This window comes from Pristiophorus japonicus, chromosome 2 (genome assembly GCF_044704955.1).
Source record: "Pristiophorus japonicus isolate sPriJap1 chromosome 2, sPriJap1.hap1, whole genome shotgun sequence".
NCBI lineage: Eukaryota > Metazoa > Chordata > Chondrichthyes > Pristiophoridae > Pristiophorus > Pristiophorus japonicus.
This window is the reverse complement of record NC_091978.1, coordinates 317,732,241-317,758,189: the sequence shown is the minus strand read 5'-3', so window position 1 is coordinate 317,758,189 and position 25,949 is coordinate 317,732,241. Positions and strand designations below refer to the sequence as shown.

Genomic DNA, 25,949 nt, shown 5'->3' with positions numbered 1-25,949 from the left:
AATGGGAGAGACACTTGTTGTCCTCTCTCAGGATGACAGCATGCTTATAAGAACGTAAGAATTAGGAGCAGGAGAAGGCCATTCGGCCCCTCGAGCGAGCTCCGTCATTCAATAAGATCATGGCTGATCTTCTACCTCAACTTCACCTTCCTGCACTATCCCCATATCCCTAGATTCCCTTAATATTCAAAAATTCAAATGCTTGCACCGCCACCACCCATCCCCACCATGCCCTTATTCGTGTCATACAGCCAGCTGGGCTAGACTGCTCAGGTCCACGCTGAGATGCAGCAGTGTGCAGCTGGGCCCTCAAGTCCCAAAGCTGCGTGAGGTCACCCACCCGACATGTCTTCGATAGAAGCTCAGCAGCCAAGCTGTAGCCACTGGGCAAACAGTTCATAGAAGCACTAGAATACATAAACAAGCACACAAGACAGGCAGTGAAGACTTGCACAAGGGAGGTTCACAATTATTTTTGTTAATTATCAGACATAGATGGAATAGGGTTGTTTGACAACTTAGTTTTTTGTTTTGGATTTGATGTTGGTGTTTATATTTGGAGTGAAGTCAGGGCAAGACAACAACATCTCGCAATTCTTTAGCGTCCTTAACACAGTAAAATGTCCCAAAGCTGGACTGAAGGAAGGCAATCAGATGGTGGTAGTAAGGAGGGTGGTTAGGATTGTGGGACTCGGTGTATTGGGGATGGTTTAGATAAAGCAGTTTTCGATGAGCTGCTCTCGGAGAGCTTTGTCAACGAGCGACACTGGTGGTCGATGCCTCTCCTGCTCATCCTCCTATTCATGCTCCTCCTCCCGGTGCACATCCTGTTGCCCAGGTGGTCCCTCATGATATCAAAGTTATGGAGCATGCACCAGACCACAAATCAGGATACCTCTTTTGAAAACAAATTCAGCAATTTGACTGATTAAAATGGCAATTTTTCAAATAGTTACTTTTCAATGGGATCTTTGTTAATCTATGCTTCAGAGATCGGCAAAGTTAGAAATTGCTTATTTGAGCCAATGAGGAAAGTGTGATAATTAACTTCTGTGGCATACAAATGTATTGTGCTGTCCAATAATTTTATGCAAATTTTAATCATGTTGATTATTTCTACTTTAACTTTCCATATTACCTCAGAGTACATATTCCATATTGACTCTCCCGTCCTGCGACAGTTGGAACTGGTGCTCTCCACTCTCCCGTCCTGTGACAGTTGGAACTGGTGCTCTCCATTCTCCCGTCCTGCGACAGTTGGAACTGGTGCTCTCCATTCTCCCGTCCTGTGACAGTGGGAACTGGTGCTCTCCACTCTCTGTCCTGCGACAGTTGGAACTGGTGCTCTCCACTCTCTGTCCTGTGACAGTTGGAACTGGTGCTCTCCACTCTCCCGTCCTGTGACAGTTGGAACTGGTGCTCTCCACTCTCTCGTCCTGTGACTGTTGGAACTGGTGCTCTCCACTCTCCCGTCCTGTGACAGTTGGAACTGGTGCTCTCCACTCTCCCGTCCTGTGACAGTTGGAACTGGTGCTCTCCACTCTCTCGTCCTGTGACTGTTGGAACTGGTGCTCTCCACTCTCCCGTCCTGTGACAGTTGGAACTGGTGCTCTCCACTCTCTCGTCCTGTGATTGTTGGAACTGGTGCTCTCCACTCTCCCGTCCTGTGACAGTTTGAACTGGTGCTCGCCACTCTCTTTCCTGTGACAGTTGGAACTGGTGCTCTCCATTCTCTGTCCTGCGACAGTTGGAACTGGTGCTCTCCACTCTCTGTCCTGTGACAGTTGGAACTGGTGCTCTCCACTCTCTGTCCTGCGACAGTTGGAACTGGTGCTCTCCACTCTCTGTCCTGCGACAGTTGGAACTGGTGCTCGCCACTCTCTTTCCTGTGACAGTTGGAACTGGTGCTCTCCACTCTCTGTCCTGCGACAGTTGGAACTGGTGCTCTCCACTCTCCCGTCCTGTGACAGTTGGAACTGGTGCTCTCCACTCTCCCGTTGGTGTAGGAGGGAGAGCTTTAGTTTCCTGAACAATTGGGACCGCTTCTGGAGTAGGTGGGACCTGTACAAGTCGGACAGGTTACACCTCAACAGAGACAGGACCAATGTTCTCGCGGGTGGTTTTGATAGTACGGTTGGGAGGGCTTTAAACTAGCTTGGCAGGGGGATGGGAACCCAGGAGAGGGCTCTGAGCTAGTTAGGGTGGTTGAGAGCTCAGAACCCCAAGAAAGAATGCAAAAGGCAGGAGGCAACAGAGCAGAGTAGCACTGGGGTAAGTGGAAACTACAAGGTGATAGGAAGGGACAATATGTATGAATATAAAGGGGCTGCAGGAGGGGTCAAAACTAAAAATCATGGTTTAAAAATTCGTATTAAAACACTTTACCTAAACGCACGCAGCATTGGAAACAAAGTAAATGAGTTGACGGCACAAATCATTACAAATGGGTATGATTACTGAAACGTGGTTGCAGGGTGGCCAAGACTGGGAATTAAACATACAGGGGTATCTGACAATTCGTAAAGAAAGACAAGAGGGGAAGGGAGGTGGGGTAGCTCTGTTAATGAAGGATGATATCAGGGCAGTTGTGAGAGATGACATTGGCTCTAATGAACAAAACGTTGAATCATTGTGGGTGGAGATTAGAGATAGTAAGGGGAAAAAATCACTGGTGGGCGTAGTTTATAGGCCCCCAAATAATAATTTCACGGTGGGGCGGACAATAATCAAGGGAATAATGGAGGCATGTGAAAAAGGAACGGCAGTAACCATGGGGGATTTTAACCTACATATCGATTGGTCAAATCAAATCGCACGGGGTAGCCTTGAGGAGGAATTCATAGAATGCATACAGGATTGTTTCTTAGAACAGTATGTTACAGAACCTACAAGGGAGCAAGCTATCTTAGATCTGGTCCTGTGTAATGAGACAGGAATAATAAACGATCTCCTAGTAAAAGATTCTCTCGGAATGAGTGATCACAGTATGGTTGAATTTGTAATACAGATTGAGGGTGAGGAAGTAGTGCCTCAAACGAGCGTACTATGCTTAAACAAAGGGGACTACAGTGGGATGAGGGCAGAATTGGCTAAAGTAGACTGGGAACACAGATTAAACGGTGGTACAATTGAGGAACAATGGAGGACTTTTAAGGAGCTCTTTCATAGTGCTCAACAAAAATATATTCCAGTGAAAAAGAAGGGCGGCAAGAGAAGGGATAACCAGCCGTGGATAACCAAGAAAATAAAGGGGAGTATCAAATTAAAAACCAATGCGTATAAGGTGGCCAAGGTTAGTGGGAAACTAGAAGATTGGGAACATTTTAAACGACAGCAAAGAATGACTAAGAAAGCAATAAAGGAAAGATAGATTACGAAAGTAAACTTGCGCAAACATAAAAACAGATAGTAAAAGCTTTTACCGATATATAAAACGGAAAAGAGTGACTAAAGTAAATGTTGGTCCCTTAGAAGATGAGAAGGGGGATTTAATAATGGGAAATGTGGAAATGGCTAAGACCCTAAACAATTATTTTGCTTTGGTCTTCACAGTGGAAGACACAAAAACCATGCCAAAAATTGCTGGTCACGGGAATGTGGGAAGGGAGGACCTTGAGACAATCACTATCACTAGGGAGATAGTGCTGGACAGGCTAATGGGACTCAAGGTAGACAAGTCCCTTGGTCCTGATGAAATGCATCCCAGGGTATTAAAAGAGATGGCGGAAGTTATAGCAGATGCATTCGTTATAATCTACCAAAATTCTCTGGACTCTGGGGAGGTACCATCGGATTGGAAAGCAGCTAATGTAACGCCTTTGTTTAAAAAAGGGGGCAGACAAAAGGCCGGTTAGTTTAACATCTGTAGTGGGGAAAATACTTGAAGCTATCATTAAGGAAGAAATAGCGGGACATCTAGATAGGAATAGTGCAATCAAGCAGACGCAACATGGATTCATGAAGGGGAAATCATGTGTAACTAATTTACTGAAATTCATTGAGGATATAACGAGCATGGTGGATAGAGGTGTACCGATGGATGTGGTGTATTTAGATTTCCAAAAGGCATTCGATAAGGTGCCACACAAAAGGTTACTGCAGAAGATAAAGGTACACGGAGTCAGAGAAATGTATTAGCATGGATAGAGAATTGGCTGGTTGGCAGAAAGCAGAGAGTCGGGATAAATGGGTCCTTTTCGGGTTGGAAATCGGTGGTTAGTGGTGTGCCACAGGGATCGGTGCTGGGATCACAACTGTTTACAATATACATAGATGACCTGGAAGAGAGGACAGAGTATAGTGTAACAAAATTTGCAGATGACACAAAGATTAGTGGGAAATCGGGTTGTGTAGAGGACACAGAGAGGCTGCAGAGAGGTTTAGATAGGTTAAGCGAATGGGCTAAGGTTTGGCAGATGGAATACAATGTCGGAAAATGTGAGGTCATCCACCTTGGAAAAAAAAACAGTAAAAGGGATTATTATTTGAATGGGGAGAAATTACAACATGCTGCGGTGCAGAGGGACCTGGGGGTCCTTGTGCATGAAACACTAAAAGTTAGTTTGCAGGTGCAGCAGGTAATCAGGAAGGCGAATGGAATGTTGGCCTTCATTGCGAGAGGGATGGAGTACAAAAGCAGGGAGGTCCTGCTGCAACTGTACAGGGTATTGGTGAGGCCGCACCTGGAGTACTGCGTGCAGTTTTGGTCACCTTATTTAAGGAAGGATATACTAGCTTTGGAGGGGGTACAGAGGCGATTCACTAGGCTGATTCCGGAGATGAGGGGGTTATCTTATGATCATAGATTGAGTAGAGTGGGTCTTTACTCCTTGGAGTTCAGAAGGATGAGGGGTGATCTTATAGAAACATTTAAAATAATGAAAGGGATAGACAGGATAGAGGCAGAGAGGTTGTTTCGACTGGTCGGGGAGACTAGAACTAGGGGGCACAGCCTCAAAATACGGAGGAGCCAATTTGAAACCGAGTTGAGAAGGAATTTCTTCTCCCAGAGAGTTGTGAATCTGTGGAATTCTCTGTCCAAGTAAGCAGTTGAGGCTAGCCATTGAATATATTCAAATCACAGATGGATAGATTTTTAATCAATAAGGGAATTACGGGTTATGGGGAGCGGGCGGATAAGTGGAGCTGAGTCCACGGCCAGATCAGCCATGATCTTGTTGAATGGCAGAGCAGGCTCGAGGGGCTAGATGGCCTACTCCTGTTCCTAATTCTTATGTTCTTATGTTTTTATTAATATTGGGGAAGTCCAGAACCAGGGGTCACAGTCTAATTATAAGGGGTAAACGATTTAGGACAGAGATGAGGAGAGACTTCTTCACCCAGAGAGTGGTGAACCTGTGGAATTCTCTGCCACAGAAAGTTGTTGAGGCCAATTCTAATTGAACACTAATTATATTCAAAAAGGAGTTTGATGTAGTCCTTACTATTAGGGCGAGAAAGCAGGAATGGGGTACTGAAGTTGCATGTTCAGCCATGAACTCATTGAATGGTGGTGCAGGCTCGAAGGGCCGAATGGCCTACTCCTGCACCTATTTTCTATGTTTCTATTTTTCTACAAATACACAAATCACTAAAAGTTGTGACACAGGTTAGCAACGTCATAAAAAAAGCAAACCAAGCACTAGGGTTTATTTCGATAGGTATTGAATTGAAAAATAGGGAAGTTATTCTCAACCTTCATCAAATCTTGGAGTACTATGTGCAGTTCTGGTTGCCATATTATAAAAAGGATATAGAGGCACTAGCGAGAGTGCAGATATGATTTACAAGGATGATACCAGAAATGAGAGAGTATTGATATCAGGAAAGGATGAACAGGCTGGGTCTCTTCTCTTGAAAAAAGACCTAATAGAGGTCTTCAAAATAATGAAAGGTTTTGATAGAGTGGATACAGAGAGAATGTTTCCACTTGTGGGGAAGAGCATAACTAGAGGTAATCAATACAAGATAATCACCAAGAAATCCAATAGGGAATTCAGAAGAAAATTCTTTACCCAAAGAGTGGTGAGAATGTGAAACTCGCTATCACGGAGTTGTTGAAACGAATAGTATAGACGCATTTAAGGGGGGGCTAGACAAGCATATGAGGGAGAAGGGAATTAGAGGGTTATGCTGATAGATTTAGATGAGGAAAGACAGGAGGAGGCTCAAGTGGAGCATAAACGCCGGCATGGATTGGTTGGGTCGAATGGTCGGTTTCTGTGGCATATGTCCCATGTAATCCTATAAAATAATCATGTTGCAGACAAAGCAAACAATATCACTTCCTGCATACCACACAAAGAAGCATAATTTCCACTCTATGCAACAAAATAACTTTGACTGCATGTTTGGTTTACTAATATATTTGGCAATATTGCACATATAGGGTTGCAACTCAGTAGTATACTATATGGGCACACAGCTATATATAGATACACTGAACATCACTACACCTACTGTTATCAATGTTTCTAAGTGTCTGTACCTCTCCTTGGAGCAGATGAATCTGAGATAGTCCTAGATCGGACTGCTGAAGGGGATTTCACACTGTGAAGCAGACCAGCTGGTGATGTACTGCTAGATGCTGTGTGATCACTGAAGACATTTGCTGTTTGAGCTACATGTGAGTAACTGGAAGATTGTGCCGATTGCTCCCAGGTACGCCAGTAAGCCTTGCGTGTTGATTCAGGAGAAAGATGCTGGCTTTCAATGGAATCTGGAGTCACAGGTCCAGAAGCTGTTAAAGTTTAAAAAAAAAATTCCAAAACATAAAAAATAATATAGATCATTTATAAACGTTAATAAAACTAAGTCTTCACACAGATGAACAAATCGTCTATAACAAAAGGAAGTGCAATACAGGTTGAGCCTCCCTTATCCGGAACCCTTGGGACCTGGCATGTTCTGGATAAGGGATTTTTGCGGACGAGGGGTGGTCACATTAAATAGGATGGTGCAGGTACTGAGCAACAGGATATCAGGGCTGGCTGGCTTGGGGATGGGAGTGCGGCAGAGAGATCAGGGGAGGGGAGCGGTGGATCGCGGGGCCAGGCCAGAGATTGCGGGAGTCGGCAGCGAGGAAGGACTTCAATTTGTTCATGTCGGAGTGGCCAGGAATGGTTCTGGATGGGGGGTGGTTCCGAATAAGGGAGTTCTGGATAAGGGAGGTTCAACCTGTATTATCTTTTGTAGTCAGAACCATCTTTATTCTTTAAAAAAAAGTTCAGCTTTAACATACAAATAGGATCTCAGAATCATAGGGCCCGAGTTTGGTGAAAGCTAAGTTCCGCCCAAGTACCGTCCAAAGGACTGCTAAGATCCTGACAATAGTTTGGGCGGAAGTTTCATGGAAAAACGTGGGAAAGTCCGCCCGGCAGCAAAAATGGGCCTTGCATGCTGATTCTGGGCGGTAGCTCCCATGCTGGGCGGCAAATGCAATCCACAGCAAAGGGAGGGGGGAACTGATAAAATAAAAAAAACTCACTAGAAATCCTTCAGGGGACCCCATCCACTTCAATCCCTGCAAAAGAAATAAAGAAAAGTGGACTAACCTTTTTTTCCGGTCTTCATACTTACCGTTGAGGGAAGACCTGCCTCCACGCGGCGGTCTTTTCCCCCGCTGGAGCGGAGGACCACTCGGACCAAACTGGCAACACAGCGGGCGGAAGGACTCTTGTGGGCGTTGCACGCTGGCGCATGCCAGCGGACAGTACCCAGCGGTCTTCTTTCCCCACTGGTGGGCGGACGTCACTAAACCTGCTTGGAGGGGAGAGTGCCCAGAATCCAGGGAGACAGCCGATGGTAGTCCATCAATTTCGGGCCTATAGAATCTTATAACACAGGAGGCCATTTGGCCTATCATGCATGTGCTGGCTTTTTGAAGAGCTATGCAATTAATCCCACTCCCCGGCTCTTTTCCCATAGCAGTGCTAATTTTTCCTTTTCAAGTATCTATCCAATTATTTTTTTTAAGTTAATGGCACAATAGCATAATTTTAAAAAAATTGTGTCACAAGTGATCTTTCCACAGTCTGCTGTATATAAGATCTAATTCTTGGCATGCCTTTAATTCACTGATTAGAAAATGCAGCATTAAGATCCAAAATAATGGCAACATCACTAAAAAATCACGTAACTACAGAACCAGTGGGAACCTGTTCAACCTTTGCCGTCTCCAGGTCAGGTCCAAGACCACTCCAACCTCTGTCGTTGGGCTACAGTACGCGGATGATGCCTGCTTCTGTGCACACACAGAGGCTGAACTCCAGGACATAGTGGACGTATTTACCGAGACGTATGAAAGCATGGGCCTTACGATAAACATCAGAAAGACAAAGGTCCTCCACCAGCTTGTCCTCGCCGCACAGCACTGCCCCCCCCAGACATCAAGATCCATGGCGCGGCCCTGGACAACGTGGACCACTTCCCTTATCTCGGGAGCCTCCTACCAACAAGAGCAGGCATTGACGACGAGATCCAACACCGCCTCCAGTGCACCAGTGCAGCCTTTGGCTGCCTGAGAAAAAGTGTGTTTGAAGACCAGGCCCTCAAAACTGTCACCAAGCTCATGGTCTACAGGGCCGTAGTAATACCCGCCCTCCTGTATGGCTCAGACACGTGGACCATTTACAGTAGACACCTCAAGTCGCTGGAGAAATACCACCAGCGATGTCTCTGCAAGATCCTACAAATCCCCTGGGAGGACAGATGCACAAACATTAGCGTCCTCATCCAGGCCAACATCCCCAGCATTGAAGCACTGACTACACTTGATCAGCTCCGCTGGGCAGGCCATATAGTTTGCATGCCAGACACGAGACTCCCAAAGCAAGTGCTCTACTCGGAACTCGTCCACGGCAAACGAGCCAAAGGCGGGCAGAGGAAACATTACAAAGACTCCCTGACAAAGTGCGACATCCCCACTGACACTGCCCTAAGTGGAGGAAGTGCATCCGGGAGGGCTCCTCGAGTATCGTCGCCGAGAGCATGCAGAAATCAAGCGCAGGCAACGGAAGGAGCATGCGGAAAACCAGGCTCCCTGCCCACCCGTTCCCTCAACGACTATCTGTCCCACCTTGACAGAGACTGTGGTTCTCGCATTGGACTGTATAGCTACCTAAGAACTCATGCAAAGAGTGGAAGCAAGTCTTCCTCGATTCCAAGAGACTGCCTATGATGATGATGACTAAGCTGGAACATAATTCATACTTGAAATATGATGGAAGATAGCGTATTGATCACTGGGAAGGATCCACACCAATGAAATGTTTTAAATTAGGAGCTGCCAATACCCTCAAAATGGAAATGGTGATAAGAACATAAGAAATAGAAACATAGAAACATAGAAAATAGGTGCAGGAGCAGGCCATTCAGCCCTTCTAGCCTGCACCGCCATTCAATGAGTTCATGGCTGAACATGAAACTTCAGTACCCCCTTCCTGCTTTCTCGCCATAACCCTTGATCCCCCGAGTAGTAAGGACTTCATCTAACTCCCTTTTGAATATATTTAGTGAATTGGCCTCAACTACTTTCTGTGGTCGAGAATTCCACAGGTTCACCACTCTCTGGGTGAAGAAGTTTCTCCTCATCTCGGTCCCAAATGGCTTACGCCTTATCCTCAGACTGTGACCCCTGGTTCTGGACTTCCCCAACATTGGGAACCTTCTTCCTGCATCTAACCTGTCTAAACCCGTCAGAATTTTAAACGTTTCTATGAGGTCCCCTCTCATTCTTCTGAACTCCAGTGAATACAAGCCCAGTTGATCCAGTCTTTCTTGATAGGTCAGTCCCGCCATCCCGGGAATCAGTCTGGTGAATCTTCGCTGCACTCCCTCAATAGCAAGAATGTCCTTCCTCAAGTTAGGAGACCAAAACTGTACACAATACTCCAGGTGTGGCCTCACCAAGGCCCTGTACAACTGTAGCAACACCTCCCTGCCCCTGTATTCAAATCCCCTCGCTATGAAGGCCAACATGCCATTTGCTTTCTTAACCACCTGCTGTACCTGCATGCTAACCTTCAATGACTAATGTACCATGACACCCAGGTCTCGTTGCACCTTCCCTTTTCCTAATCTGTCACCATTCAGATAATAGTCTGTCTCTCTGTTTTTACCACCAAAGTGGATAACCTCACATTTATCCACATTATACTTCATCTGCCATGCATTTGCCCACTCACCTAACCTATCCAAGTCACTCTGCAGCCTAATAGCATCCTTCTCGCAGCTCACACTGCCACCCAACTTAGTGTCATCCGCAAATTTGGAGATATTGCATTTAATCCCCTCGTCTAAATCATTAATGTACAATGTAAACAGCTGGGGCCCCAGCACAGAACCTTGCGGCACCCCACTAGTCACTGCCTGCCATTCTGAAAAGTACCCGTTTACTCCTACTCTTTGCTTCCTGTCTGACAACCAGTTCTCAATCCACGTCAGCACACTACCCCCAATCCCATGTGCTTTAACTTTGCACATTAATCTCTTGTGTGGGACCTTGTCGAAAGCCTTCTGAAAGTCCAAATATACCACATCAACTGGTTCTCCTTTGTCCACTTTACTGGAAACATCCTCAAAAAATTCCAGAAGATTTGTCAAGCATGATTTCCCTTTCACAAATCCATGCTGACTTGGACCTATCATGTCACCATTTTCCAGATGCACTGCTATGACATCCTTAATAATTGATTCCATCATTTTACCCACTACTGAGGTCAGGCTGACCGGTCTATAATTCCCTGTTTTCTCTCTCCCTCCTTTTTTAAAAAGTGGGGTTACATTGGCTACCCTCCACTCCATAGGAACTGATCCAGAGTCAATGGAATGTTGGAAAATGACTGTCAATGCATCCGCTATTTCCAAGGCCACCTCCTTAAGTACTCTAGGATGCAGTCCATCAGGCCCTGGGGATTTATCGGCCTTCAATCCCATCAATTTCCCCAACACAATTTCACGACTAATAAAGATTTCCCTCAGTTCCCCCTCCTTACTAGACCCTCTGACCCCTTTTATATCCGGAAGGTTGTTTGTGTCCTCCTTAGTGAATACCGAACCAAAGTACTTGTTCAATTGGTCTGCCATTTCTTTGTTCCCCGTTATGACTTCCCCTGATTCTGACTGCAGGGGACATACGTTTGTCTTTACTAACCTTTTTCTCTTTACATACCTATAGAAACTTTTGCAATCCACCTTAATGTTCCCTGCAAGCTTCTTCTCGTACTCCATTTTCCCTGCCCTAATCAAACCCTTTGTCCTCCTCTGCTGAGTTCTAAATTTCTCCCAGTCCCCGGAGTCGCTGCTATTTCTGGCCAATTTGTATGCCACTTCCTTGGCTTTAATACTATCCCTGATTTCCCTAGATAGCCACGGTTGAGCCACCTTCCCTTTTTTATTTTTACGCCAGACAGGAATGTACAATTGTTGTAATTCATCCATGCGGTCTCTAAATGTCTGCCATTGCCCATCCACAGTCAACCCCCTAAGTATCATTTGCCAATCTATCCTAGCCAATTCATGCCTCATACCTTCAAAGTTAGCCTTCTTTAAGTTCTGGACCATGGTCTCTGAATTAACTGTTTCATTCTCCATCCTAATGCAGAATTCCACCATATTGTGGTCACTCTTCCCCAAGGGGCCTCGCACAATGAGATTGCTAATTAATCCTCTCTCATTACACAACACCCAGTCTAAGATGGCCTCCCCCCTAGTTGGTTCCTCAACATATTGGTCTAGAAAACCATCCCTTATGCACTCCAGGAAATCCTCCTCCACCGTATTGCTTCCAGTTTGGCTAGCCCAATCTATGTGCATATTAAAGTCACCCATTATAACTGCTACACCTTTATTGCATGCACCCCTAATTTCCTGTTTGATGCCCTCCCCAACATCCCTATTACTGTTTGGAGGTCTGTACACAACTCCCACTAACGTTTTTTGCCCTTTGGTGTTCTGCAGCTCTACCCATATAGATTCCACATCATCCAAGCTAATGTCTTTCCTAACTATTGCATTAATCTCCTCTTTAACCAACAATGCTACCCCACCTCCTTTTCCTTTTATTCTATCCTTCCTGAATGTTGAATACCCCTGAATGTTGAGTTCCCAGCCCTGATCATCCTGGAGCCACGTCTCCGTAATTCCAATCACATCATATTTATTAACATCTATTTGCACAATTAATTCATCCACCTTATTGCGGATACTCCTTGCATTAAGACACAAAGCCTTCAGGCTTGTTTTTTTAACACCCTTTGTCCTTTTAGAATTTTGCTGTACAGTGGCCCTTTTTGTTCTTTGCCTTGGGTTTCTCCGCCCTCCACTTTTCCTCATCTCCTTTCTGTCTTTTGCTTTTGCCTCCTTTTTGTTTCCCTCTGTCTCCCTGCATTGGTTCCCATCCCCCTGCCAAATTAGTTTAAATCCTCCCCAACAGCACTAGCAAACACTCCCCCTAGGACATTGGTTCCGGTCCTGCCCAGGTGCAGACCGTCCGGTTTGTACTGGTCCCACCTCCCCCAGAACCGGTCCCAATGCCCCAGGAATTTGAATCCCTCCCTGCTGCACCACTGCTCAAGCCACGTATTCATCTGCGCTATCCTGCGATTCCTACTCTGACTATCACGTGGCACTGGTAGCAATCCCGAGATTACTACTTTTGAGGTCCTACTTTTTAATTTAGCTCCTAGCTCCTTAAATTCGTTTCGTAGGACCTCATCCCTTTTTTTACCTATGTCGTTGGTATCAATGTGCACGACGACAACTGGCTGTTCTCCCTCCCATTTCAGAATGTCCTGCACCCGCTCCGAGACATCCTTGACCCTTGCACCAGGGAGGCAACATACCATAGGAGCAGGAGTAGGCCATACGGCCCCTCGAGCCTGCTCCGCCATTTAATACGATCATGGCTGATCCGATCATGGACTTGGGCCCAATTCCCTGGCCGCTCCCCATGACCCCTTATCATTTAAGAAACTGTTTATCTCTGTCTTAAATCCATTCAATATCCCAGCTTCCACAGCACTCTGAGGTAGCGAATGCCACAGATTTACAACCCTCAGAGAAGAAATTCTTCCACATGGTATTGGGGGTAATGTACTGACGTGGATTGAGAACTGGTTGGCAGACAGGAAGCAAAGAGTAGGAATAAACGGGTTCTTTTCAGAATGGCGGGCAGTGACTATGGGGCACCGCAAGTTTCAGTGCTGGGACCCCAGCTATTTACAATATACATTAATGATTTCGACGAAGGAATTGAATGTAATATCTCCAAATTTGCAGATGACACTAAGCTGGGTGGCAGTGTGGGCTGTGAGGAGGATGCTAAGAGGCTGCAGGGTGACTTGGACAGGTTAGGTGAGTGGGCAAATACATGGCGGTATAATATAGATAAATGTGAGGTTATCCACTTTGGAGGTAAAAACAGGAAGGCAGATTATCTGAATGGTGACAGATTAGGAAAAGGGGAGGTGCAACGAGGCCTGGGTGTCATGGTGCATCAGTCATTGAAAGTTGGCATACAGGTGCAGCAGGCGGTGAAGGCGGCAAATCGCATGTTGGCCTTCATAGCAAGAAGATTTGAGTATAAGAGCAGGGAGGTCTTACTACAGTTGTACAGGGCCCTTGGTGAGGCCATACCTTGAATATTGTGTGCAGTTTTGAACTCCTAATCTGAGGAAAGACATTCTTGCTATTGAGGGAGTGCAGCGAAGGTTCACCAGGCTGATTCCTGGGATGACAGGACTGACATATGAAGAAAGATTGGATCGACTAGTCTTATATTCAATGGAATTTAGAAGAATGAGAGGGGATCTCATAGAAACATATAAAATTCTGATGGGATTGGACAGGTTAGATGCAGGAAGAAAGTTCCCGATGTTGGGGAAGTCGAGAACCAGGGATCACAGTCTAAGGATAAGGGGTAAGCCATTTAGGACTGAGATGAGGAGAAACCTCGTCACTCAGAGAATTGTGAGCATGTGGAATTCTCTACCACAGAAAGTTGTTGAGGCCAGTTTGTTAGATATATTCAAAAAGGAGTTAGATGTGGCCCTTACGGCTCAAGGGATATGGAGAGAAAGCAGGAATGGGGTACTGAAGTGCATGATCAGCCATGATCATATTGAATGGTGGTGCAGGCTCGAAGGGCCGAATAGCCTACTCCTGCACCTATTTTCTATGTTTCTATGTAAATAGGCAGCCCCTTATTTTAAGATTATGCCCCTGCTTCTAGTCTCCCCATCAGTGGAAACATCCTCTCTGCATCCACCTTGTCAAGCCCCCTCATAATCTTATACATTTCGATAAGATCACCTCTCATTCTTCTGAATTCCAATGAGTAGAGGCCAAACCTACTCAACCTTTCCTCACAAGTCAACCTTCTCATCTCCAGTGAACCTTCTCTGAACTGCCTACAAAGCAAGTATATCCTTTCTTAAATATGGAATCCAAAACTGTATGCTGTATTCCAGGTGTGGCCTCATCAATACCCTGTATAACTAGCAAGACTTCCTTGCTTTTAACACCAAAACTTACAAACTATGAATCAGAACCAAAGAAGCTAATTAACAACTATTTAAACTTTTTCTGACATTACAGATGAGTGTTATCTGCTGCTGATGACAGAGGGGGAAAAAAGCCTAATGGACCCTGAATAAAATTTTATATATTGCAGAGCAGAAGAAAGTCATACATGTGGTGCAAATTTAAAATCCAGCCACTAACACTATGGAAATATCCTGTGTTATGTGGCATAAAGAATAAACAAGGAACAAAGAGATATTTGAGTTTATTTTTAAATTGGAGTTCACTAAAATATTCATTAACACGGTTTGGACTACACAATCTGTCCCAGGCAACCATCAATTTCAAGTCAGAAGTTTCCATATTTTTGGGATTATGATAAATATTGATTTGTTAAGGGCATGTATTGTAACACTTTTTTCATTGAAACAGTATTTAACTTTTACCAGACCATCTACAGTGAAGGAAAGAAAGCATGCCACAAGATAGGCTCAAATGAAGAAAGCCATTTGGCTCATCATAGCTCATTCATCCAAAATGATGTTACTGCCTTCTAATCACAGCATCCAACTGTTTCTGAAACAACTCCAGTCTTTTTACCCCATTACCCTGCCTGTCATGCTCTCTGCATGAAGAACTACCTAACGTCAATTCTAAATTTGTGTTTTACTAGTTTGAACCCATGTTCCTTTACTTACTGTCACAGTTTATTTGTGCTACAGATTTATGTCTTCCATACTATTTGCTTTCAAATATATCTTTGAAAGGTCAACTCTCAATTGCCTCTTTTCAAGGCTGAAAAGCCCAAGATTCTTATCTTTCCTCATAATTCAGTCTTCTGGCAGGAGTGATCTTTCTCTCCATTTCCTCCATGGTCTTGGTGACGACATCTGGACACAATATTCCTGGTATGGTCTGATCAGGGCACAGCACAACTTCCTCTGATATGTACTCTAATGTTTTGGTTCAGCATTCCATGTTTACTATTTTGCAATGATTGAATATTTTGAACATCAAGTCTACTAAAACCACTGGCCTCTTTCATTTCTCAGTGGTTTTGACACCATTCCTGAAGTACTTATGTTGCTCATTTCTTTTCGTCAGGTCAAGTCTCCTGTAATGCCCATGCCTCCCCTTGCACCCTCTCGTGGGTTCACAGAGGAGTGGCAATTATAGTGAGTCTTAACAGACATCGCTAAGGAATAAAGTGGAATGTGGAGAAAGCTAACTTTTTGGAAGAAAATAAGGGAAAGAGAAAAAGAAAACAAATGAAATAGCCAATAAAATATAAATACAAAAATAAACATTCATTTGAGCCAGTTCAGCTGTTGTCAATGTGAAGCTGCTTAATTTGGTTTTCTATAAGTACTTTTAACTGTACATGATTTTTCCACAAAAACTCACCTGGTAAATTGATTGTCTGATCACCTAGGAAGAGGCGCCTCGCAATACTTCTTCTGTACCAGGCTCTTGGAAAGGCTAGAATCTCACTAAGCCTGCGCATGTCATACTTGAAGGAAGCAGATCCTATATCACAGACAGCTGCAGAGCAAAAAGCAAACAGTCATTGCATTCTTTCTAAAATCAAAAGCCGAGATAAACTTGCTAAAGGAAATGCTTTAATTTAAGAACGAACATTTTATCCTCACCACAGGTGACTAAGGCATAGAATGGTTTTCAAAAAAGCACAACCTGTTGTGCTCGTAGGTTCAATTACCTCTAATTTTTGACATGATTTAGGAGTATTAAAATAAAACACAAAATTTCTATCACACAACGCAAACAAAGGAGTTACAGAAAATTAAAAACATGCATAAATATTCTTGTGCAATAAATGTAACTGTATTGTCACCTTTTTTGTGATATTTTGATAACAAGGTGCTCTCCTCACGAACAATCATATGTTGCGATATTAAAAATACTTTTGCCCTTCTCTCTAACTATTACAGGCTCTAGCCGGCATATTTAGCTTGATATACAAGAGTTAAGATCAGAATTTCATAGAGCAGCCAATTATGAATTTGGTGATACATTCAGTTCTTCAATTTTTTTTTTGCATGAGATAAGCTTTTTAAAACTAGTTTAAAGACTCAGCATGGGAAAAACTATCTAAATTTTGTGTTTAGAAACAGAGAAAATAGGTGCAGGAGTAGGCCATTCGGCCCTTCGAGCCTGCACCGCCATTCAATGAGTTCATGGCTGAACATGCAACTTCAGTACCCCATTCCTGCTTTCTCGCCATACCCCTTGATCCTCCTAGTAGTAAGGACAACATCTAACTCCTTTTTGAATATATTTAGTGAATTGGCCTCAACAACTTTCTGTGGTAGAGAATTCCATAGGTTCACCACTCTCTGGGTGAAGAAGTTTCTCCTCATCTCGGTCCTAAATGGATTACCCCTTATCCTTAGACTGTGACCCCTGGTTTAAAAATAGGAATTTTCACAAAATCAACTTGTATGGGGAGGTTTAAAAGCTCTTTATCTGAATGCACGCAGCATTCATAACAAAATAGATGAGTTGATGGCACAAATAGATACAAATGGGTATGATCTGATAATCATTACAGAGATGTGGTTGCAAGGCGATCAAGGCTGGGAACTAAATATTATGGGGTATTTAACAATTTGGAAGGACAGACAGAAAGGAAACGGAGGTGGGGTAGCTCTGTTAATAAAGGATGAGATCAGTGCGTTATTGAGAAACGATATTGTCTTCGAAGATCAAGATGTTGAATCAGTTTGGTTGGAAATAAGGAATAATAATGGGATAAAGTCGCTGGTGGGCGCTGTCCATAGGCCCCTAACAGTGGACGGAGTATAAATCAAGAAATAATGGAGGCTTGTAAAAAAGGAACGGCAATAATCATGGGAGATTTTAACCTTCACATTGATTGGACAAAGCAAATTGGCCAGGGTAGCCTTGAGGAAGAGTTCATAGAGTGTATCCGGGATAGTTTCCTTGAACAGTACGTTGCGGAACCAACCAGGGAAGCAGGCTATCTTAGATCTGATACTGTGTAATGAGACAGGATTAATAAATGATTTTCGAGTAAAGGATCCTCTAGGAATGAATGACCATAACATAGTTGAAGGATGAGAAATTTGGATCTCTAACCAGTGTCCTAAGCTTAAATAAAGGAGACTACAAAAGTATGAAGGCAGAATTGGCTAAAGTGGACTGGGAAAATGGATTACAGAGTGGGATGGTTGATGAGCAGTGGCAGACATTTAAGGAGCTATTTCATAACTCTCAACACAAATATATCTCAATGGGAAGGAAAGGTGGTAAGAGAAAGGATAACCATCCGTGGCTAACTAAGGAAATAAGAGATGGTATAAAATTGAAAACCAGGGCATATAATGTGGCCAAGACTAGTGGGAGGCCAGAGGATTGGGAAACTTTTAAAAGACAGCAAAGAACGACGAAAAAAATAATAAAGGGCTCAATTTTGCCCAAGCCCACTTTCTGGCATATTGCCAGAGTTACGCCAGGTTTTTAGGTCCAGAAATGCGCCAGAAATAATTGTACTAACTTTCCCCGATATTTAAACTGCAATCCAGAGCTGCGCAGTGTGTCCAGTCGCTTCAGGGGTGGCGCCTGCTGTCTGCGTTGAAAAACGCAGCCAGGCCTTCTGCATATGCGCGGGAGAAAAAAACATACGTTTTTGACGTCGCTGTAATGGACGCGCATGTGCAGTACAGCTCCGAGTTGGCAATTGGCCATTTTTAAAGAGTCTGCTGGAACTGGCGAGTTGTATCCACTGTTGGACCGAATGCTGATTCGTCCCAGCACGCTGCAGGTTGTCTGTGAGTCTGTGTCCCGATTTTATAACTTTACTAATTTATACTTTTGTAAACTATATTTAAATTGTCTGGGGGAGAAGTTGATTTAATGCAGCTTTTAAAATCAGTGGAGATTGGGTCCGCTGCTTATTTACTGCCGTTGAATCGACTGTTTGTCTGCCGCTGCTTGTTGGAGCCTGTCTGTATATGGCCGAAACAGCTGATTATTATTTTTTATAATTTTAATTTTTATATGGCTCCACTGTGTTGTGGATCAAAGGTTTGGTCGCGTGGGAGGACCCCTTAATTATTATAACTTGTTAGGACAACCAAATCGGACTTCTTGTTTTATTATTGTTGGGCCTACTCGGAGATCTTACCGTCTCTGGGAGAGGGGGGGGGGCAACCTCCGATAACGTGGCAAAGTATATTTAATTGGACTGAAGGAGTTGAACCGTTAGTTCTCCCTACTTAATTCCAAGCTTCCCGGTCCGTTTGCTCCCTCCCCCGCCGACCCTGGCCCCGAATGGTCTCCTCCGATTTACTTACCTGTGTCGGTTTCTTTAATTCTCCGCAAGGGTTTTCTGGAGAGGCCACATACGCTGGCCTAAGCAGATATGGAGTAACTATCAGCTGGCCAAAGTTCCCTAAATGGCCAGAATTGGCATAGGTGGTTGGTTACGCCGCTTGGGATGAAAAAAAAAACTTACCTAAAAGAAATCGTAACTAAATGAGTTACGCTGGTGCAAATTGATTGTGGAATCTGTGGATTTTTAAGTTAGGCCAGAAAAAGCAGCCTGCTCCAAAAAAAACGGCGCAAATCACTGGGGAAAATTGAGCCCTTGAGAGGGAAGATAGATTATGAAAGTAAACTAGCACGAAATATAAAAACAGATAATACGAATTTCTACAGGTACATAAAAAGGAAAAGTGCGGCTAAAATAAATGTTGGTCCCCTAGAGGATGAGACTGGGGAATTAATAATGGGGAACAGAGAAATGTCACAGACTTTGAACAAATATTTTGTATCGGCCTTCACAGTAGAAGACACTAAAAACATCCCAATAGGGGATATTCAAGGGGCTATATGGAGGGAGGAACTTAATACAATCATTATCACTAAAGTAGTAGTACTCGGTAAAATAATGGGATTAAAAGCAGACCTGATGGCTTGCACCCTAGGGTCCTTAAAGAAGTGGCCGCAGAGATAGTGGATGCATTGGTTGTAATCTACCAAAATTCCCTGGATTCTGGGGAGGTCCCAGCGGATTGGAAAACTGCAAATGTAATGCCCCTATTTCAAAAAGGAGGCAGACAGAAAGCAGGAATCTATAGACCGGTTAGCCAAACATCTGTCATTGGGAAAATGCTGGAGTCCATTATTAAGGAAGCAGTAGCAAGACATTTGGAAAAGTATAATTCAATCAAGCAGAGTCAGCATGGTTTTATGAAAGGGAAATAATGTTTGACAAATTTGCTGGAGTTCTTCGAGGATGTAACGAGCAGAGTGGATAAGGGGAAATCAGTGAATGTGGTGTATTTGGATTTCCAGAAGACATTCGATAAAGGGCCACATAAAAGGTTACTGCACATGATAAAAGTTCACGGGGTTGGGGGTAATATTTTGGCATGGATTGATGCCAAAACAGAAAACAGAGAGTCGGGATATTGTTGGCAATCAGTAACTAGAGTTAGAAGCAGGGTTCGGTGCGGGGGCCTCAACTATTTACAATCTATATTAATGACTTGGAAGAAAGGATTGAGTGTAATGTAACCAAGTTTGCTGATGACACAAAGATGGGTGGGAAAGCAAATTGTGAGGAGGACACAAAAAATCTGCAAAGGGATATAGACAGGCTAAGTGAGAGGGCAAAAATTTGGCAGATGGAGTATAATGTAGGAAAATGTGAGGTTATCGACTTTGGCAGAAAAAATAGAAAAGCAAATTATAATTTAAATGGAGAAAAATTGCAAAGTGCTTCAGTACAGAGGGACTTGGACGTCCTTGTGCATGAAGCACAAAAAGTTAATATGCAGGTACAGTAAGTAATCAGGAAGACAAATGGAATGTTGGCCTTTATTGCAAAGGGGATAGAGTATAAAAGCAGAGGAGTCCTGCTACAACTGTACAGGGTATTGGTGAGGCCACACCTGGAGTACTGCGTGGAGTTTTGGTCTCCATATTTTAGCAAGGATATACTTGCATTGGAAGCTGTACAGAGAAGGTTCACTAGGTTGATTCCGGAGATGAGGGGGTTGACTTATGAAGATAGGTTGAGTAGGTTGGGTCTATACTCAGTGGAGTTCAGAAGAATGAGAGGTGATCTGATCGAAACATATAAAGATAATGAGAGGGCTGGACAAGATGGATGCAGAGAGTATATTTCCACTCATGGGGGAAACTAAAACTAGGGGGCATAGTCTTGGAATAAGGGGCCGCCCATTTAAAACTGAGATGAGGAGGAATTTCTTCTCTCAGAGTTGTAAATCTGTGGAATTCACTGCCCCAGAGAGCTGTGGAGGCTGGGTCATTGAATATATTTGGCGGAGATAGACTGATTTTTGAGCGATAAGGGTTATGGGGAGCAGGCAGGGAAATGGAACTGAGTCCATGATCAGATCAGCTATGATCTTATTAAATGGAGGAGCAGGCTCAAGGGATCAAATGGCTTACTCTTGCTCCTAGTTTTTGTGTTCTTGTGTGTTATTTCACTTTATAAAATGGGGGGGGGGGGGAGAAGGGGGAATTAACACACATTTCTAATAATTCTCATTGGATACTTGACTTGTAACATAATTATGCTCACACCTTTTGTACGGTCAGAATATGCGACGGAGAATAGTGGAGTATCCAATTTATTCCACTTGTGGCACTCAACATGTCATGGGACTTTTCTCCTTGAAGAATTATTGAGTCTTTTAGATTAGTGAAATATAGGAACATAGAAGTAGGCCAGTCATCCCCTCAAGCAAGTTCCATTACTTAATTGGAAAATGGATGATCTGTATTGCAAGTCCATTTATCCGTTTTTATTCAATATCTCTGGATACCCTGACCAAACAAAAATCTATCAACCTCCATCTTGAAAATTTCAATTGACCCAGCATCCACAGAAAATTATAACTACTGACTTGCAATTTTCTCACCTATTTCTTTCAAAACACTGGAGTGGAAACCATCAGATCCTGGAGATTTGTCTATCTCAAGTTCCATTAGCGTCTCCATTACCATATGTTTTTACTTATATTAAATCCACTAAGTTCCTCCCCTTGACTTATTAGCCTGAGTATCTCTGATCTCCATAAAATATAAAATCATAAAAGGTTATTGAAAACAATTCTATTAAACTTAAGCAAAAATCAGTAAAATTGTTTGTTGTACCAGAGATATTAATTAGAGTGGTTTCCATCTTGTTGTTAATTTTGATTGGTGTTTGGTTGTCAAACAATGAACCCCCGCCAGATCGCCTCATTCTGGACAAGCTGACTTTCACAAATTCAAGGTTAATACTCAGAGAATCCTTACGGCCCGTGACGGAACTGGCTTCTTCATCAACAGTACCTATAGCATGAGAAATTAATGGAGAGATTATTTATTTCCTTTCCCGTTCCAATATTAAAAGTTATTCCATCTTGCTACGCTAGGACTTCCCTTGTCATGTTCCACTCCCCAATCCAGGAAGTTGATTGATAACCTGTCTCTTCAGTGCTGAAAGTGCATGAGGATTGAATTACATACCCTCACTCAATCCTCTTTCCTCCTTTACCACCCTGCCAAAATTACTTAGCTACAATCTGGTACTCACCATGTGAAGTACCATAGATGAGAATTCAAGCAGTACCACATCATGGTGTTCAGCTATGTATTAACTCACTGCAGCGCCTATTACAATAAAACGTAATAAAAATTTCAATTCCTACATTCTTTGCCTTTGCCTCAGCACTCCAGCAGTGTACAAGCTTCAGCTTCTGCGGTTGTATGTAGAGATAACAAATATACATGCTAGACAAATGCTTACATTGGAAACAGACATTTATGTACATATGTAATTATTTTATCAAGAATCTAAACTGACCATACCACTTTGTATTTTTTTTTAATAAACTGCCTGAACATATAGAAGATTGGACAAGTATTTATTATAATGGTAACCCATCACAAACTAGAATACTATTTTTATAACAACTAGTTTTAAAACTTAAAACCTTTACTAAGCACAGCAAAAATATCGTTATTACACAACAGATCTTATAAAAGCAGTACAATAACACTGTTACACATAAGCAACAGAAACTATATTGGGTCTTTTTACCAGGAGCACTTGATCCAGGAGTCAGGCCAGTGACTGTTGTTTTCTGCTTGCCAGTTCCATATGGATGAAAAACATATAGGGAGAAATCTGACATACAAGCTGTAAAGCTCAAGCCTGATGCAGCAGGGCTGGAGTAAGAAAGATCAGATTGACTACTGCTATGTCGGCTTCTTCCAAGAGGGCTTCCAAATCCAGTTGACGTACCTTCAAAGAGAAGTTAGTTGATTAACGCAAGAGTGTAAATGATAATCAGATCAGAGTCATTCATATTCCGTGCATTTAGAATGTCTGAAGGCTAATTGATGCTCGATATTTTATTTTGGGATTAGCTTAAGGCTATAAGGTTTCATTAAATCAGGACAAGCGACTTTCATTATTCCTAATCTTGAAAATTATTTAATCAGTGATTATTACATTTGTTGAACAGTTGCAAATCAACACAGTGGGATCACTCACTAAGTGCAACTATCCCTTTTTAAGAAAAAAAGAAATTACCCAACAGATAACAAGCCCAAAAAATTAAGAAAAATAAAAATACTGCTCCTCTTAAGCTTTTACTTGGGTCTGCATGAAGTCATGTGGCCACCTTTAATAATTTTTAACAGAGTTCATTGAGCAATATAAAACCCATTTGGCATCTGCTAGAAGTGAAGTGGCAACCCCCCCATCGCATCTCGTTACCTCTCCTTGTAGGAGTTATGGCTAACGATCTGTCCACGTAATAAAGGACTTAGTTATAGAAACAACCCAAAGCACAATCTGTAGGATGTAAAGCAGTGGAAGAAATGGGTTGCTTCCTGTGCCATGATAAGAGGAAGAGAATATATATCATAGCAATACAATTGGATAAAAGCGAGAGAATCAAGTCAGTGGAAATATAGGATTGAATTTTATGGCTTAAGTGGATTTTTCTAGCATTCCAAAATCTGAATAGTGTAATTCCTTCATAACGGGCAAGAAACCACAGATAGATTGTTTTTTCTCACTGTTCGACTGCCTCAATATTCAGATATGTGTCAATCAGCAACAAAAAGTCACCTAGCAACACATTTTTAAGAAGCTTTTTATTTAGGTCAAGTGACTTTTCCCTTCACTGTATAAATATAGCTCCTATTTGGGACTCAACTTAAATTCCTAACCCAGAGAAAACACATGCATATCATCTGTCCATGCTTTACGTGAATAAGGTCTGATTCAGTGCATGTCAATGGCATGTCATTTGGCTTCCACACTTGTCAAATGCCAAAATTTAGACTATTCAATCACCATCAGCTGTTAAAGAATAGGTCACTAGTTGAGGCTGAGAGACTGAAGACTAGTACAAAAAAACCTTGCACTTATACCTTTAAAGTAGTAAAATATGACAAGGTGCTTCACAGGAATGTTATCAAACAAAATTGGCCACCGAGCTGCATAAGGAGATATTTAGACAGATGACCAAAAGCTTGGTCAAAGAGGTTAGTTTTAAGGGATGTTTTAAAGGATGAGCGAGAGAGAGGCAATCAGGCGGAGAGGTTTAGGGAGGAAATTCCAGAGCTTGGGGCATGGACACCAATGGTGGAGCAATTAAAGAGGCCAGAACTGGTCAAGTGCAGAGCTTTCAGAGAAGGACAAAGGGTTTAATTAGGAGGGGGAAAATAGAGTATGAAAGGAAGCTTGCTGGGAATATAAAAACTGACTGCAAAAGCTTCGATAGATATGTGAAGAAAAAAAGATTAGTGAAGACAAACGTACGTCCCTTGCAGTCAGAATTAGGTGAATTTATAATGGGGAACAAAGAAATGGCAGACCAGTTGAACAAATACTTTGGCTCTGTCTTTACGAAGGAAGACACAAATAACCTTCCGGAAATACTAGGGACCGAGAAGAACTGAAAGAAATCCTTTTTAGTCAGGAAATTGTGTTAGGGAAATTGATGGGATTGAAGGCCGATAAATCCCCAGGGCCTGATAGTCTGCATCGCAGAGTACTTAAGGAAGTGGCCCTAGTGGGTTCATTGGTGATCATTTTCCAGCAGTCTATCGACTCAGGATCAGTTCCTATGGACTGGAGGGTAGCTAATGTAACCCCACTTTTTAAAAAAGGAGGGAGAGAAAATGGGGAATTTTCGACTGATTATCCTGACATCGGTCGTGGGGAAAATGTTGGAATCAATTATTAAAGATGAAATAGCAGCGCATTTGGAAAACAGTGACAGGATCGGTCCAAGTCAGCATGGATTTATGAAAGGGAAATCATGCTCGACAAATCTTCTAGAATTTTTTGAGGATGTAACTAGTAGAGTGGAAAAGGGAGAACTAGTGGATGTGGTGTATTTGGACTTTCAAAAGGCATTTGACAAGAGATTGGTGTGCAAAATTAAAGCACATGGTATTGGGGGTAATGTATTGAGGTGGATAGAGAACTGGTTGGCAGACAGGAAGCAGAGAGTCGGGATAAACGGGTCCTTTTCAAAATGGCAGGTAGTGAGTAGTGGGGTGTCGCAGGGCTCAGTGTTGCGACCCCAGATATTTACAATATACATCAATGATTTAGATGAAGGAATTGAGTGTAATATCTCTAAGTTTGCAGATGACAGTAAAGCTGGGTGACAGCGTGAGCTGTGAGGAGGATGCTAAGAGGCTGCAGGGTGACTTGGACAGGTTAGGTGAGTGGGCAAATGCATGGCAGATGCAGTATAATGTGGATAAATGTGAGGTTATCCACTTTGATGGCAAAAACATAAAGGCAAAATATTATCTGAATGGTGACAGGTTAGGAGAAGGGGAGGTGCAGCGAGACCTGGGTGTCATGGTACATCAGTCATTGAAAGTTGGCATGCAGGTACAGCAGGCAGTGAAGGCGGCAAATGGCATGTTGGCCTTCATAGCTAGGGGATTTGAGTATTGGAGCAGGGAGGTCTTACTGCAGTTGTACAGGGCCTTAGTGAGGCCTCACCTGGAATATTGTATTCAGTTTTGGTCTCCTAATCGGAGAAAGGATGTTCTTGCTATTGAGGGAGTGCAGCAAAGGTTCACCAGACTGATTCCCGGGATGGCTGGACTGACATACGAAGAGAAACTGGATCGACTGGGCCTGAATTCACTGGAGTTTAGATGAATGAGAGGGGATCTCATAGAAACATATAAAATTCTGACGGACCTGGACAGGTTAGATGCAGGAAGAATGTTCCCGATGTTGGGGTAGTCCAGAACCAGGGGTCACAGTCTAAGGATAAGGGGTAAGCCATTTAAGACTGAGATGAGGAGAAACTTCTTCACTCAGAGAGTTGTTAACCTGTGGAATTCTGTACTAGAGAGAGTTGTTGATGCCAGTTCATTAGATGTATTCA

The 25,949-nt window shown here is 43.1% G+C and overlaps 1 protein-coding gene across 1 annotated transcript in view; it reads right to left on the bottom strand.

Annotated features, from left to right (window-relative positions):
• kiaa1109 (KIAA1109 ortholog) overlaps window positions 1-25,949 on the bottom strand; it is a 523,818-nt gene that overhangs the window by 56,703 nt on the left and 441,166 nt on the right. The window contains exons 70-73 of the mRNA XM_070862493.1: window positions 22,619-22,822; window positions 21,688-21,867; window positions 15,925-16,062; window positions 6,488-6,739 (exon numbers count right to left, since the gene is read on the bottom strand). Coding sequence (XP_070718594.1) covers window positions 6,488-6,739; window positions 15,925-16,062; window positions 21,688-21,867; window positions 22,619-22,822 — 774 coding nt within the window. The remainder of the gene's footprint in view (window positions 1-6,487; window positions 6,740-15,924; window positions 16,063-21,687; window positions 21,868-22,618; window positions 22,823-25,949) is intronic.